We start from the raw sequence: 15629 nt of genomic DNA, 5'->3' as shown, positions 1-15629 counted from the left end.
TAGCAAACTGGAAGACCTTGTGAGGGCACATGTTCACTTCTGGGGAGTAGGATGTGGACATTATGGGCCATTTTTCTGCCGACCACACCACCTGAACGGCAAAGAAGGAAACTTTTTACAAAGAATTCTTAGAAATCAGTACGAAAAGGGTGAACACCCCTTAGAAAAGTGGACAAAAGGACAAACAGGCAATTTACTAAAACAGGTAGTAGAAGTGAACAACTGTTTTTTTTTTAATTGTTCCACCTAGCTAATAATCAGGAATGCACACAGCCAGTGCTGGGACCACTTTCTCCCTCGGACTGGGCCCTGTAGCTGTGGCTGGCAGAGTGGCGGGTGGCCCTGCTCTTCCTGCAGCGATGCGGCTGCACGTCAGGCTTTCACGGCACAGTTGGTATTCCGGGTATTCTGTTTCTAGGAATTTGTTCTCAAGAAGTTATCTTAGTTGTGTGCAAATGTTTGTCTTCAGGATGTTTATTGCATTTTTATGACCACAAATAGTTGGAAACAATGTAAATGTCTCACAGTCAACATTGCTTACACAAATTATGGTGCATTCAGTGGGCTGGAGTGAAACTAGGAGTGGTGCTGCCCAGGGAGGGGGCGTAGGCAGTGTGAGAATTAGATTAAGTTTAGCTTTCACACAGGGTGGGGGCAGCTCAGGGGAATGGCAGAGGGTCAAGAAGCCAAGATATAATCGGTGGCCGGTCCTCCTGTTTATACGCCCACTGTCCTTGCAAGGCAGAGACACAGGGGAGGGGGTAGAGTTTCCTTAAACAGGTTCATAAGTTGTTACCAAACTAGCTCAGACTGGCTGTGCAGTTCAAGAACAAAGGAAAGAGGGGTGGAGACTTGTTTCAAATCTTCCAAGTTTGCACAGGAGACTTTTTTTTAAATGTTTCCAACTTGGGCAGGCTGCATGTTTCAAATTTGCGCGGGCTAGTTAGGCTCGTCGAATAGAATGTAACCTCTGGTGTATACAGCCAATGGAGAAACAGGGGAGGGACTTGCAGTTAGGTGTAGGGAATAAATACTGCTGGGTCTATTGTTCTGTGCGCCAACCCCCCCCCACAGTTCGGTTGGGTGCCCATTCTTGCAAAATCATGAATAAATTCTTTTCTTCTCCACAATTGGGTGAGCATTTATTCCTTTTGGGAAGAGTGCTTGTTTCTCACAGCAGTGGGGAGTGAACTGGCACTCGTTCTGTTAACGAGGAGTTTCAAAAACTTTTTTTATTCTGAAATAATTGTAGATTTACAGGAGGTTGCAAAGAAGTGTACAGGGAGATTGCGTGCACCCTTCACCCATTTTTTTGCTTTTTAATTCAGAATAGCTGCATATATTCTTTCATAGGTCTCAAATAAAGTAAATAAATGTATTGAAGTAAACTGAAGAAGAATAGTAGTGATGGGGGAAGTAGTCGTGATACATTACTAAGGTTAAAAGGTAAGGATTTCATTGTGTTTTCAAGCTGAAACATTTCTCTACGTCTTTCCACCTCCACACCTGCATTTATCTACATACACACACACACACACACACACACACACATGCACATACCCTACACAGTGCTGCATCACCACATCACCGTGCCCCTCTCCCACTGTGGCCTCTCGGGAGAATGTCAGCCTGCCGGTGGCTTCGACAAATAGGGCTGTTCCAGTCAGCTAATGCTGCTGGGATGCAAAATACCAGAAACGGATGGGCTTTTATAGAAGGGGGTTTATTTGGTTACACAGTTACAGTCTTAAGGCCATAAAGTGTCCAAGATAGGGGAGTACCTTCACTGAAGGATGTGCATTCCTGATCATTAGCAAGGCGGAACAATTAAAACCTCTGTTAGCTTGGAAGGCTCGTGGCTGGTGTCCGCTTGCTCCCAGGTTACGTTTCACAATGGCATTCTCCAAAATGTTGCTCTTGGGGGTTTGTCCTCTCTTAGCTTCTCCAGAGCAAAAGTGTGCTTTCAAGGGCCATCTCTAAAACGTCTCTGTAAGCTGCAGCTCCTTTCTCAGCTCCTGTGTGTTCTTCAAAGTGTCCCTCTTGGCTGTGGCAAGTTCACTCCTTCTGTCTGAGCTTATATAGTGCTCCAGTGAACTAATCAAGGCCCACGCTGAATGGGCGGGGCCACAACGCCATGGAAACTATCCAATCAGAGTTATCACCCACAGTTGGGTAGGTCGCATCTCTGTGGAAACACTCAATCAAATAATTACAGTCTAATCAACACCAATACGTCTGCCCACACAAGATTGCATCAAAGCTAATGGCATTTTGGGGGACATAATACATTTAAACTGGCACAAGGGGTTTATTTATTTACTTCATGTTCATGGCCTTTGGGAGGGAGGCTGTCCAGGGTGGGATGGCAGTTGGCTGAGCCAGTGGAGACCCACGCTGGGAGCCTGTAGCTGTCCTTCTGCTCTGTCATCTCTAACGGGTGGCGTTATTTCTCACCTGTGACTTCAAGTTTCCACATCTGATCCAGGGAGGAAGGAGAGGGAGAAGCTGGGGATGAAGTGCTGCTAGCTAAGTGTCTTAGTTTCCTGGCTGCCAAAGCAAATACTGTGCAGTGGGAGGGCTTAAACAATGGGAACTTGTTTGTTCATGGTTTTGAGGCAAGGAGAGTCCCAAATCAAGGCATCATCAAGGCGATGCTTTCTTCCGGCAGATTGAGGTATTCTGGGGCTGGCTGCCGGTGGTCCTTGGTCCTTGGCTTTTCCGTCACATGGCAGTGCACATGGCCTCTCCCAGCCTCTCCCTTCTCTTCCAGGCTCCGTGGATGTTCAGCTGTTGGCTGCTCCCTCCCTCCCTGGCTAAATTCCATTCCACTTACAAAAGTCTCCAGGAAGAGGATTAAGACCCTCCTGACTGGGCTGGGCCACACCTTAACTGAAGTAGCCTCATCACAAGGCCCTGCTTACAGCGGGTTCACCCCCACAGGGATGGAGTAAATTTAGGGACATGTTTTTCTGGGCTCCATACAGCTTCAAACCACCACACCAAGCCCGTCTCCTTTTGGAAAAGTAAAAGTTTCCATGTGTTTCTCCCTGGCCTGAGCCAGATCTTCTAGCCAGCTTCTGGGAAAGGGGTGGTGGCGTGGGTTTGCTTGGCTGACCCATAGAGTCTGCCACACGGTTATTTCCGTTTTCTTCATTTCTATCTGTTTTCCAGATTTATTATGATGAACATATCACTTTCAGTATAAAACAATGAAATTTTTTAAAAAGTTACATTTATCCTCTTTTTGTGATTCTTCACTTCTTCTTCAGACAGATGGTACCGGATGAGAATTTGCAGGTGGCATGTCATCAGTTTTCAGTCCTTGCTTGGGAAACGGTCCGTGAGCAGCTGCAGGGTAGCTACCCGGTTCCCAGCAGCTCTTGGCGCCGTCGTGGGTGCGTTGGTTCTGGGGTGCACCTTTCAGGGAGAGACGGGTTGCTCTGCTTGCCAGTGGGGTACGGGTCTGTGTGGTGCCGTCCATCCCTTGTGGGGGGGCTGGAGGATGACTGTGGTGGCTGGTGGCCACAGGGGTCGCTCCCCTCAGGTATACAGGTCAGTGGTGAGCTCCTGGGGCAGCTGGCGAGAGGCTAACTGGTTTGCCTTTCTTTTCCAACAGTATCCAGCATGTGTATGGAGCCCAGCATCCCCCTTTCGATCCACTGTTACACGGAACGTAAGTGACGTTTTCATCTCCACGAGGCTGTTCTTGTGTACTCCTTTGGGGGCAGGTTTGGCTGGATGCTTGAAAGAGGGCCATGCTCGCCCCTTCCCCCCCACTTCCCTCTAGCTCTGTGGGAGTCCTCCAAGAGAGGCACGTGTTCCATCATTGAGCAAACCGTTGGGCAGTTGCTTTGTGTGAGACACTGCGCTGCCCTAACACAGCTTGTTCTTCAGCGGTGAAGGCAGACGTGGATGCCACAGCTCCATGCAGTGGATCTGGGGCGGGCTGCTGGGGCCTGCGTTGCTGGGATGGGGTGGAGCCTGCAGGGGAGCCCGTTGCCGGCACCCCCAGGTGGAGGGCAGAGCCTAGTTCCAGGCCCTGCAGGGATGCCTGTTACTGGCACCCCCAGGCGGTGGGCAGAGCCTGGCTCCCGGGCCTGCTCATGGTGTTTGGTTGACTCCCCTTCCGTCTCCATCCCCGGCCCAGCTGCTCACAGCCTGCCTGGCCACTGGGTCCTGGCTCCTCCGTCAGAGGCAAGCGGGAGGAGGAGGGTCGTGCCAGGGTGGCCGGGCAGTTACCTGGCTCCCAGTGTGGGCCAGTGGTGTGCGTGGTCACTTTGGGGGATCTTGTTTGGCTCATAATGCATCTGAATCCATATTGCAAAGCCCACGTTCTATGGATGGTCTCCCTGGCCCCCTCCCTGCCTAGGGACTTTGTGGAGAGGTTGAGTTTGCAGACTTGGCCAGGGTGAGGCTGGGGGCCATGACGAGCACCCTGCCATCTAGTGCCATGTTCCCTTGCATTGTCTCTGTCAGATGGCAGAGGCCGTGCATTGCGACCCCCCTCGAGACTTCCCTGCCTCTGAACTCCCACGTGCTTTGCCACGTTTTCCTCTGTATGTCTCTGAACTGTGTTTTCTTCCTCACTCCACTGTCAGCTGGACTGGAGTGAACGCTTGTATGTGTGTCTGATGCCTGGGGACCCTTTTCTGACTTTTTGGGGTGTGCCCTCTTGACTCCCTGAATGTGTGAGTGAAGGCTGCCTTTGCCCTGCAGCTTGCCCAAGCCCGCCGCCAAGGTGCCGGCCTCGCCGCTGAAGGCCAAGCGGGTCAGCACCTTCCAGGAGTTTGAGAGCAGCACCAGCGATGCCTGGGATGCCGGCGAGGACGACGACGAGCTCCTGGCCATGGCGGCGGAGAGCCTGAACTCGGCGGTGGTCATGGAGACGGCCCACCGCGTGCTGCGCAACCACAGCCAGCGGCGGGAGCAGCCCCCGCAGCGGGGACCCCCGGGGCCTGCGGCCACGCCTCCGCCACCCTCCAGCAGCGACCTCCGGCTGGTGAAGTCTGTCAGCGAGAGCCACACGGCCTGTCCTGCAGGTAGGGCCGGTGGGCCGAGGGGTGGGGTGTGCATTTCCGGCAGAGTCTGCCCAAGGGTGGGAAAGCAAGAGGGGTGCCCGCTATCACCTGTAGCAGGAGTGTGCCCCGGGAAGCCCTGAGGCCGTCCTGGGAGACTCTGCAGGGCTCTCAGCAGGAGGGGAGCTCCTCGGGTTCTCCTCCGTCCTCCCAGCTGGGTGCCTCTCCCCTCCAGGTAGCAGGGTGGTGTGTGGCTCTTGGCCTCGTGTGAGCTTTGAAGGCTGGTGATGAGAGGGCCGCGAGAGCACAGGGTGCAGGCTGTGCCTCCCTGTGCAGTACGCAGCTCCGCGCATCCAGAGAGAGCCTCCAGGTGCGACGGGGTGGCGAGTAGCCTGGCCCGCAGCCCCTGCGCCGGTGCTCCCGAGGCAGCTGTGGGGACGCCTGCCAGGGACACGTCCTGCGGGCTCAGGTTTGTGTGGTGGTGGGGTCCGAGTTGGTCACTGTCCTCTTCAGATGAAAGGCTCATGGGTGGGATCACGTCTCTGTTTGCCCCCGTTGGCCTGGCACTCGACCATTCTCAAGACTGTTTTTGTCACTTTCGTTCTTCATGTATCTGAGGGCCTGTGAAGTGAAACCACAGACACAGTCACGTAGTGAGTGTCTACTGCTCCAAGGCTGGGGCACCCAGTGGACCAAACCGAGGAAGCCCGGCCCCGTGGAGCACCGGTGGGGGAGACAGAGGCCGAGCAGCCAGTCGTCGGGCAGTGAGCCGCAGGGGCAGGGGCCGACAGAGGTGGGAAATGGGGGTGCGGGGTGGGGGCCATCGGGTGTGATTTCAGTCGGGTGGTCAGGTGACCTTGCTGAGTGGGCTGCTGTGAGCAGCACCGCCAGGGAGGCGAGGGAGGGAGGTGTGGCGGTTCTGGGCAAGGCCAGCCAACTCCCTCCCCCATTGGCTTCTGGGCCTCCCAGGGGCTCTCCCCAAATTTTATGGGTAGAAAATCGAGACTTGTCTCAGTGGCCTAAACTACCCAGCTAGTGGATGCAGGGTGGGTTTCATATATTGGTCTGCTTGGAAACCCTCTCTAGGAATTGATGCACTTCTCAATGTTGCATGTCTCCTTAGATGAGACTGCTATGAATTAGTTCATCTGATCAGTTTTTGTTTTGGAATCAAAATGATTTTTTTCTAAAATATGGTGAAGTTGGCAGTATTTGAGGTTGTAAATGGAATCTAATCTTGGCTTTTGCAAATGGCCTGAAAATTCTGGCGGCAGATAGGAGCGAGTCCGGAGGGCCACTTGGGTGCCTGGGGCCAGGCGCACGCCGCCTCCCAGCCTTGCAGGGTCGCTGAGTTCCCTCCACCTTGGGCTGTGCAGATGTGGGGTCACTGCGAGCACCGGAGGGAGTGTCTGGTGTCCGTGGGGTTGGCTGGAGCCTCTGCAAAGTTGCTGGTGGGGTCCTCACAGTCCCTAGGGCTGGGGCCCTTCTCAGTGAGAGCAGTCAGACTGCATGCTATGTGGTTGGGGGCTTCTGAGGGGGCAGGTTTAGCCAGAATGGGGGGCCTTTGACACCTTGGGCTCCCCTCTTCTGGAAGGACAAGATGAAGGAAACTCTAGGCCCCCCCTGGGCTGGGAGAAGGGAGCCCATGGCTCTGCCTGCCTCGGAATTGGAGCTCCTTATCCTTTGTTTGCATTCTGGGAAGCCTTTTTGAACATTCAACATAATAATATAATACCACCTAACATTTATTGATCACTTGCTATGTGGCAAGTACCCTTGTAATCAATTAACTCATCAGGCTTCATGTCACCCAGGAAATAGAAATTGTTCTTGAGGCGCCAAGTGGAGCAGCGAGGCTGGTCTCCCCGCACTGCTGGCTGAGCACTTGGACTGGCCCTTCAGCCCAAGGTGGCTGGCCCAGGCCCTGCCCCAGTGGCTCTCTGGGAGTGATTCTGCCCCAGGGCACATGTGGCAGTGTCCAGGGCCATTTTTGGCTTTCATAGCTGGTGGGCAGGGAGCTTCTTCCCTCTGTGGGTGGGGCCAGGGAGGCTGCTCAGCACCCTGCAGGGCACAGGTCGGTCCCAAGTGCAGTGACCCATCCCCAAGTGCCATCGTGGTGGGGAGACCCTGCCCTAGAGGCTGAGCCGTTTGTTTCCTAGGGATTCGTCCCTTGCTGGCTGGGGACTGCAGGGTTGGGGAGGTGGGAGGCAATATGGGCCTCTTTTCAGGTCTCTGGGCCTTGGAGGAGGCACGAAGATGAGCAGATCACAGCTCTTGCCCTCGCAGAGTTGGCAGCTCCTGGCTGAGGGGTGCCCTCGGTGCCTATGTGCTGACTGACAGCCCGGGGTGACACAGACATGCAAGTAAATACTTTGATTTTGGTGCCATCTGTGGAGCCTCAGAGACGTGGACTTGATCCAGAAGCAGCTGGGCCGGAAGCAATGCCAAGGAACGCTCCAGAGAGGAGTTTGAGGACAAGACAGGGTTTTGCCTGGAGGGGAAGCTCTGTGGGGTCAGGGGATTAAGGGCTGAGGGAATGTGCTGGACCTGGTGTCCAGGGTCGGCCAGGGCCTGGTGGGGCTGGATTCCCCATGAGGGTGCTGTGTTTGTCTGCAGGCTTCATCTGCATGTTGTGCGAGTTTCTTAGGGCCAAGGGCCATGTCCTACTTACCTTTGTTTCTCCTTGGTGTCCTGGGTGGCTACATAAATGCTTGTTGAAGTCAACAGAATTTTCTTTAAGGGTCTGGTGACCCTGGTGCTCGTGGCTGCACTCCACCCCCAGTGGACACACAGCACCCACATACGTTTGGTCCATGGTGAGGAGGGGCTGTCTCTGCTCCAGCTGATTGGTGCCTGAGTTCCCTTTTACTTCCCACTCATATGAACAGCGTTTTGCGCTTCTAAGTTTCCTGGAACATTCCATCTCATGTGGCTCAGTTCAGTTGAAGGGCTGCTTCTCATGTTCTCAGGCTGTGTGGATGTGCCCCTCGCACATGGCCTCCTCTCCCTTCCTGGTTCAGCCTTGGGGGGCTGGAGGACACCCCTTTGCGGTGGCCGTGGGACTGCCTGTTGTCGTCCTTTTTGGCCTTGAGCCCTGGATGGATGGTTGGGCTGAAAATGCAGGGACCGTGTAAGCCAGGGCTCGTGTGCCTTCTCCTTTAGCCTCCGGCACTCCTGACCTTTGGCTGCCTGTCCCCTTCCTATCCGAGGTCAGGTGCGGTGGGCTGATTAGTCACCTGGACCTTCTGATTAATCGCAAGACTGTGCTTTAGGCTGGGGTGGGTGTGGAAGCCCCTGCCCAGCAGGGAGCTGCTGAGAGCGGGCCCTGGTGTCCTCGGCCGAGCGCAGCCGCCCACGTCGGGGTCTTGCTGTGACCCTGACTGTGGGTGGCTCAGCCTGGATCTCGTGGGCACCCCAGAGGCCGGGCGTGGATGCTCACGCTTGCCGAGGTCCTGCCTCAGCAAACATGACAGGGTCCTAAAGTGGGGGTCGGCGTCGGCGCAGCAAGGAAGGAGACAGACACGCAAAGTGTCTGGGACGAAGCTCAGGGCTCCGACAATTTTAATGAAAAAGTGATTTTCTTTTATAGCTCAAAGTTACATAAGCTCTGCACCTGGATCACGCGGGTGAGAGCTGGCAAGCACAGCATATAAATCACAAAACCATTGTTACTCAATTCCAGGGGACATTGGGGTCCGAACAGGGCGGGGGGACCGAGCAGTGTGTGTTTTCATCCCTATGTTAAGACAACTCTATTCCGGTGCAGACCTTCCAAGTTCCTCATAATATTCTTCCTTGTTCTCAGTAATGATCTCTGTTTTGGCTATTTTAATTATTTAGAAGGGCTTGTTTTTGTACCTAAAGTAAATTAGCTGTGGGCTCATACGAGGAACTACTCTCGTACCATAAGCCCGTGGGGTGGGTGCCCAAAGAATTTCTTGTATGCTCTGGCTGCCCGAGGCCAGCCATTAGGCACTAGTGGAGCGTGTTGACCCTGATTCAGTTCTAACCTCGGCAAACAACGGGGCCTGTCAAGGAACCGGGTGATGAATTACGTGGTTTACATTGCTTCTGCTTTGGCCTTCTAATCGCTTTCTCAGTGAAATATTTTTGGATGTCAAAGGGGGAACTTGTGTAAAGGAGGATGTCTGGAAAGGGGCAAGGGGGCTTCAGGCGGCTAAACGGGGTGGCTGCTTTCTCATAGGTGGAGGAGGGGATTCATCGAAAGGTAAAATCATCGGAAGGTGCCCAACACTTTGTCATATCTTTGGTTATTATCCAGAGTATATCCCAAATTATTACATTAGTAAAGAAAAAGAGAAAGCAGAAGCACAAAGATTAAAAGAATCAGCATTGCAATAGTCCATCGGTGGTAGGCTTTGCCAGGATCCGTCGAGGGGCCACGCCCGCCGCTGTGCGGCACATCCACAGTAATGTTTTTTGTTGAACCTGAGGCTTTGCCATCAGGTTTAGGATGTGGCGATTTGGCTCCCGACACACGCTGCCTGTTCCTGTCGTCAGGCCTGCACCTTTCAGTCCCACCGGTCCCATTCAGGGGGACCAGAATCACGGTCTGCTCAGGGGAAAGTGAGGCGTTTAACAGTTGGATGGATCAGGTCCGAAGAGTGCAGGGAGTACAGCTGAGGACATTTAATTCTGGGATAGAGTATGGGACTTGTTCTTCCTGCTGAAATGCAGTCAAAGGGATAGATTTTAGAGGAGGGAAAAGGAACTTTGAGCCCCTACCCGCTACTGTGCCCCCTTCACCATTCAAGCATTTTCCTCCAGAGCCTGATTCCCAGGTCTTCCGATCGAGGCCCAGTGGGGCAGCCTCACCTAGGTGCCCCCTGGCTGTGAGGTGGCGCCTCGGTGGGGAGCGGGTGCTGGGGAATGGAGGGGAAGGGGCGGTGGTCTCCCAGCTCTGCGCTCCACTTTGCCAGGCTTTTCTGGAGCCCGAACCAGGTCAGATGCTGCCCTGAGGCCACAGCTGCCCACTCCCCGCTGGCCTCCGGGCGTCTGTGTGAAGAGTGCGTCCATGGGGAGGAGGGAGAGCAGGGGGTTTCCTCACCTCCCAGCTCGTCAGCAGTTCCAGAAGTGGGCGTTGGGCAGCATGTTGGCTCTTGGTGGTTTTCTCCTTACTCTGTCTCCTGGAGTTTATTTTTTGCTCTAGTTTAGATTTTGGATTTAAAGCCTGAGGACGCTGGCTGGGATGTGGACAGAGGATGTAAGAGCCTCTCAGGCCTCCTGCGTGTCGGTCCCTGTGGTGCTCCGTCCACTGCCCTGAGTCTGGGCCCTGGGTGCTAGGTGGGTGTGCCGCCGCCCCTTGCCCCTTGGCCCCCGGGGGCCCACATGGCCTTAGCCTGTCGCCAGGCTCAGGGGGGGCCTGGGTGCACAGGGCAGGGGCCGCCCTGGGTGAGGGGACTGCAGGCTCGCACTCCAGTCTGTCCCTTGCCTATCCTGGTTTCTTGGTCTCCTCGGGATGACAGTCCCTGCCTGAACTTCCCTCACAGGGTTGTGTGGGGGGCAGGTGGCTCAGGCAGGAGTGGGGCTGAGGCCCTGGTGGGGGCAGGCGGGCTGCTGTGGTGCCACCCCCGGTCACTGTGCCTGCTGGGCGTAGCCTGCTGATCTCTGCACCTTTGTGGGCTTCCTCCCGTCTCTCCATGTGTGACCCCGAGGCTGGCCCTCTCTGCTCAGGCCCCGGGGACCCAGGCAAGCACCCTCCTTCCCTGCCTACGCCAACTGGCCCTCAGGCTGAGCCCCCAGGCCGGCCCTGCTTTGTGCCCCGCAGCCCCCGTGGGAGGGAGCACAGACCAGTACACAACCTCTAGCATGGGCTGGAGCTTTCTGGATGTCACTGTCTTGCTTTCATGCTGGGCATGAATGACATGGCTCTCCTGGTAAAGCAGGTGGATTTCAAAGGCCTCAGATGGTTTTGTTGTCCTGTTCAGACACCAAGGTCTCCCAGTGCTCAGTGATGAAGGAGGGGGCAGCTGTGACTCGGCAGCATTCACATCCATGTTGCTGGCATTTGTCTCAGGTCCTCTTCACAATGCAACCGGAAAGTGACGCAGCAGATGGGTAGCGTTCCTAACGGAAAACCTGGCCGGGGAGAGGAGTTCAGGAGGCGGATGCTGACCCTCTGCTCTCTTGCCTCGCAGGGATTGCCCAGGCCTCGGCCCCTCTGCAGCGGTCCCAGTCTCTCCCCCACACGCCGCCCGCTGTGCTGAGCGGAGGGCCCTCCGGCCAGAGCGTCCTCAGCGGCTCAGCGCTCAGTGGGCGCGAGGCCTCCCGGCTGGACAAGTTCAAGCAGCTTCTTGCTGGTCCCAACACAGACCTGGGTAAGTTCCTCGTCGGGTGAAGAAGTCGCGTCCATCTGTTTGTTGTTGTTTGTGAAGTAGATAAAGGTCCTTGGAAGACTCGGCCCCTCCTTCCATGAGTAGTTCACCTTATAAAAAGGTGATCAGTTTGTGCTTTAATGCCAGTAAGTTAGTCAACTAATAGTTTTGTATGGCTAGCTTAATTTAGACATGTTTTGTTAATGTATTTTCAGAAACAATTTGCTGATGTATTTTCCGTTTTTTTTCCCTGATGTCCCAACTGCACTGGCTCAGCTTCTTAGAGCCACCCCTGGTGAGCTCTGGGGCTGGACTGGGCCCCCTTGCTCTTCACTAGTATCAGGAAGAGAGCAGCTCGGGGGTTCACGGAACTGACTCTGACTTGGCTCGCAGTGGGGCTGGCAGGCCGTGGGGCCGGGAGCAGAGGTGGACCGTGACAGGCTGGGCGTGTGCGGGAGAGCCAGAGCCGGCCGGGGAGCCCATCGCCAGTGTGGCCCCCAGGCCACATCCCCAGGCTGCTGCAGCTCACCCTTGGAGATACATTCTTTCATTTGTTTAGCAGATCTTTTTTGAGTTCCATTCAGCGCTAGATGTTAGAGTTTCAAAGAGGATTAGGATGTGGTCTTGGCCATGAAATCACTCAGAGACAGGATGTGTGCCCGAAGTATGATAGCTGGAGCCAAAATGCCTGGCGTGGCCAGGAGGTGGTGGGTAGCGCCCGTGAATGGGCCCCACGGAGTCATGGGTGCTCCATCCGGCTCTGGGAGGCTCAGGGAGGCTCAGGGATGAGGGGAAGTGGGTTGCAGACACAGCAGAGAGCATGTGCAGCAGTCCTGGGAATCAAAGGACCCCGGCCGAAGCAGTGTGCTTGGGGACACCGTGGACAGCCTTGGACAGGGCCCATAAGCTCCCAGCACCACTGCAGTTCCAGCTCCACACCTCATGGTGCTTTCTTTTCCTTAATTTATTTTTTTCAATCCTTAACACCTTCACAGCTTAAAAAGCACAAAAAGATGCACAGTGAGCAGTGAGTCAACTTCCTCTGTACCCCCAGCCTCCACTTCCCCTTCCTTTTCACTATGCCAGGAGTTTCCTTCCAGAGGGGGTGTGTGCACATATTTTTTTTTTAACTTTTTAATTTTCTGTGATTTCAGACTAGTAGAAAAGTTGAAAGAATAGTACAAGCAACTCCCATGGTCTCTTTACCCAGATTCACCAGTTGTTTACATTTTCTCCATTATCATTCTTTCTCTCTCTTTCCTGAGCCATTTGAGAGTCAGTTAGGGATATTACATCCCTTTACCCCTAAATATTTCACTGTAGACAGAGACTTTTTTTTATCTAATCACAGTCTGCTTAAATCAGGAAATTTAAGGTTGCTACAGTCCTGGTACCTAAGCCACAGTCCATGTTTACATCTTGCCTGTTGTCCCAATAGTGCCGTCCGTGTGTTTTTTCTTTCCCAGTCTAGAACGCAGTGCAGGGTCATGAATTGCATTGAATGGTCATGTCTCTTTAGTTTCCTTTAACCTGGAACAGTAACCAGCCTTTGTGTTTCTTGATCTTGACTTTTTTGAAGCGTGTAGGACAGTTTTTTTCATAGAATGCCCCTCGATTTGGATTTGTCTGATGTTTCTGCCTGATGAAATGTGGATTACTGGTTTTTGGCAGGGACGTCACTTAGAAGATTTGCATTCTTCTTGGGGCGTCACAGCAGGGGGTGTTGGCTGGTGGTTTGTCCTAATAATTGACGGGTGAACTTTGACCACTTGGGCAAGGTGGTGTCTGCCAGGTTTTTCCCACTGAGAGGTTCCTCTGTTCCCATTTGTGATTGAGAAGTGATTTGTGGGGACACTCTGGCCTCCCTGCCTCCACACGGTCTACATTCTTTCTCTGCTCCTCGCGTTTTAGGATTCACACGCTGTTTTCCGTAAGAGCACGTGGAGCGCCCGTTAGTCTTTGTCATGTTCTGCAGTTCACTGTTCTGTGGGTGTCGTGCTTTATTTCACCAGCCCCCCGCTGATGGGCATTTAGGTCATTCCTGTTTTTCTGTTACTGCAAGCGACTCGAGAGCTGTTCTCCAACCCCTGGCCCTCACCCCGCTATAGCCACATTCCCAGAGCATTCCCCGAGGAGGGTGGGAGAGGGGAGAGGCGGGTGGCTATTGAGTTCCTCACTTGAGTCTCACCCAAAGGTAGGAAGTGGAGGCTGAGCACACCTAGCTGAGCGTCTTCCTGTGGTCTGAGCATGTTTTAGACATTTCCTTTCCTAGCACACAAATGCCTCTTCTTTGCTGATCCGGAGACCTTTGTGACAGTGTGGGGAGGCAGAACCACATAGTGGCTGATCTGCCTGCTGGGGACGGGCTGCCTGCGTGGTGGCTGAGCTGCATGCTGGGGACGGGCTGCTTGCTTGGAGCGTGGGCTCCTTCCCCGACTCACCCAGGCCTCGCTCTCCTGCTTGTCAGGTCGGTAGTGACAGCAGCGCTGACTTTGCAGCTGAAATGGGACAATACATAGAAAATGCTCATAATGAATGCTCAAACGTGCCCCTTATTTTTATTATTTTCATTTGCATTGACTTATTTATCCTCTAAATTGATTTTTTGTAATATTGACATAGACGGCCACTTCTACGTAATTGACGAGTCAGGGTGGCTCATAGGTGTTTTCTTGGTTGTGTTTGGTGGTTTCTACAGTAGGCAGGTGGTAAGGAGAGTGTTTTCCCCAAATAGCCAGTGAAATCAAGATGTGCTTGCTGTGCGTCACCCTTTTGGGTTGGGGTCTGAGTACTCAGCGTCTTCACCTGGACTTTGTTATTGGAGTAACTTTTGGAAATCAAGATCATACTTAAACATAAAGCTTTCAGGACTTGTGGGAAAAATGTGTGTATGGATATAGATTAAAAAGTTAGTATGTGAAAATGAAATTGTTTTGTTAGATAGGTAAGAGTATGGGTTTTTTCTTTCTTCAGAATTCTATTTAAATACTCCATCTAAAACCAGAAAAATAAAACCAAAGCTTTCAAAGTTAAACAATTACTGGATTTGTATTTAGTGGCAAGAGGAAACTTAGCCAGCAAATTGCCAGTATTTATAAGGCATTTATGATAGCTTGGGAAGATGGTGGCATATATTATCCTCACATTACATAAAGACGTAAGTGGCAAATATTTGCCAGTGTTGGAGAAGCAAATTGCTGTTGTGAGAAGTGCTCGCAGAAACGATTTTACCTGCTGGATCTCTGTTTTCTGGCGGAGTGCTGGCTTTCTTTGTTTAGTTTGCACTGTTAGGCACCTGGGGGATGGAAGTAGCAAATAGAACTTAACAGCTCATTCCAGGCTTCCGTGGACTCAGGATTTGCTCATATAAAGGTTGCCTGCTTTGAAGCCGAGGACTGTGACACGTGGAGTTGGCGTGCTCGTCTTGTGACTGCAGTGAATGGGCACTTCTGCACTTTTTGGCAGGATGCAAAAGGTTCAATTTCCCAAGGGCTGTTGAGTGTCCGCCACTCGGCCCTGGAGACCTTGAGGATATCCTGTGTGTGAAGTTCAGCTCTGGGCACTCGAGAGGACTCTGAGACCAGCGAAAAAGGCCTTCCGCCTCGTTTCAAGAAGGGGTGGGACCAGGTGCACCCTCCAGTTCTCCGAGCAAGCATCCGGCTGGGGGCTCAAGTTTGGGAGCATTTCAGTAGCTGGAGTGGGGTGGGGCATAGACCCAGGTTTCAGGCTACACACCCTGGAGCAGTTGGTGGGAGGGTGGCTGGCGGGCAGCCCTGAAGGGGTCTGTGTTGACATGGGGTGATGCTGGCTGCAGCCTTGAACCAAGTCTCTGGTGACTGCACGGTTGCATTATTGACCCTTCCTGGCAGCTCGACCTGCCTGTCCCTTCAGCTGTAGAGGGATCAGACCTTCCTTGCAGGGAGCTGGTGAGGGGGGGTAAGCTAAGTAAAAGCACATGGCATTGCGCATTCATTCAGCCAGTGTTGAGAGAGCCTCTGTTGTGGGCCAGGCCCCGTGGCAGGTGCTGAGGAAAAACAGGGACCCAGACCCACGTGGCCCCTGCCCTTGAGTAGCTGACATTCTCCTGTGGGGAGACCGACCAGAGGAGAAAGCCGCCACCCCAGGAGCAAGCAGAAGGTGCTCCGTGAGTGTGGAGGGCGAGGCCTGGGTGCTGTGTGTAGTGCAGTGGTCGGAAGAGGCGTCTTGGAGCAGGGTAGCTTTGTGGTGAGCGCTGCATGATGGAGGCTGGCATTCGAAGATGGGGAGAGAGCCAGCTGGT

The 15629-nt window shown here is 53.6% G+C and overlaps 1 protein-coding gene across 6 annotated transcripts in view; it reads left to right on the top strand.

The window, feature by feature from the left end:
- TBC1D22A (TBC1 domain family member 22A) overlaps window positions 1–15629 on the top strand; it is a 397174-nt gene that overhangs the window by 25454 nt on the left and 356091 nt on the right. For 3 of the 6 annotated variants that reach the window (XM_037846180.1, XM_037846179.1, XM_037846184.1), the window contains exons 2-5: window positions 3274–3395; window positions 3617–3673; window positions 4717–5039; window positions 11174–11353. In XM_037846180.1, the coding sequence (XP_037702108.1) occupies window positions 3274–3395; window positions 3617–3673; window positions 4717–5039; window positions 11174–11353 (682 nt within the window). Of the gene's footprint in view, window positions 1–3269; window positions 3396–3616; window positions 3674–4716; window positions 5040–11173; window positions 11354–15629 lie in introns of all 6 variants that reach the window. The other 3 variants (XM_037846182.1, XM_037846183.1, XM_037846181.1) reach the window with 2 other exon arrangements.

The sequence above is a fragment of the Choloepus didactylus genome, chromosome 8 (assembly GCF_015220235.1).
Source record: "Choloepus didactylus isolate mChoDid1 chromosome 8, mChoDid1.pri, whole genome shotgun sequence".
Lineage (NCBI taxonomy): Eukaryota > Metazoa > Chordata > Mammalia > Pilosa > Megalonychidae > Choloepus > Choloepus didactylus.
This window is presented reverse-complemented; position numbering and strand designations above follow the sequence as displayed.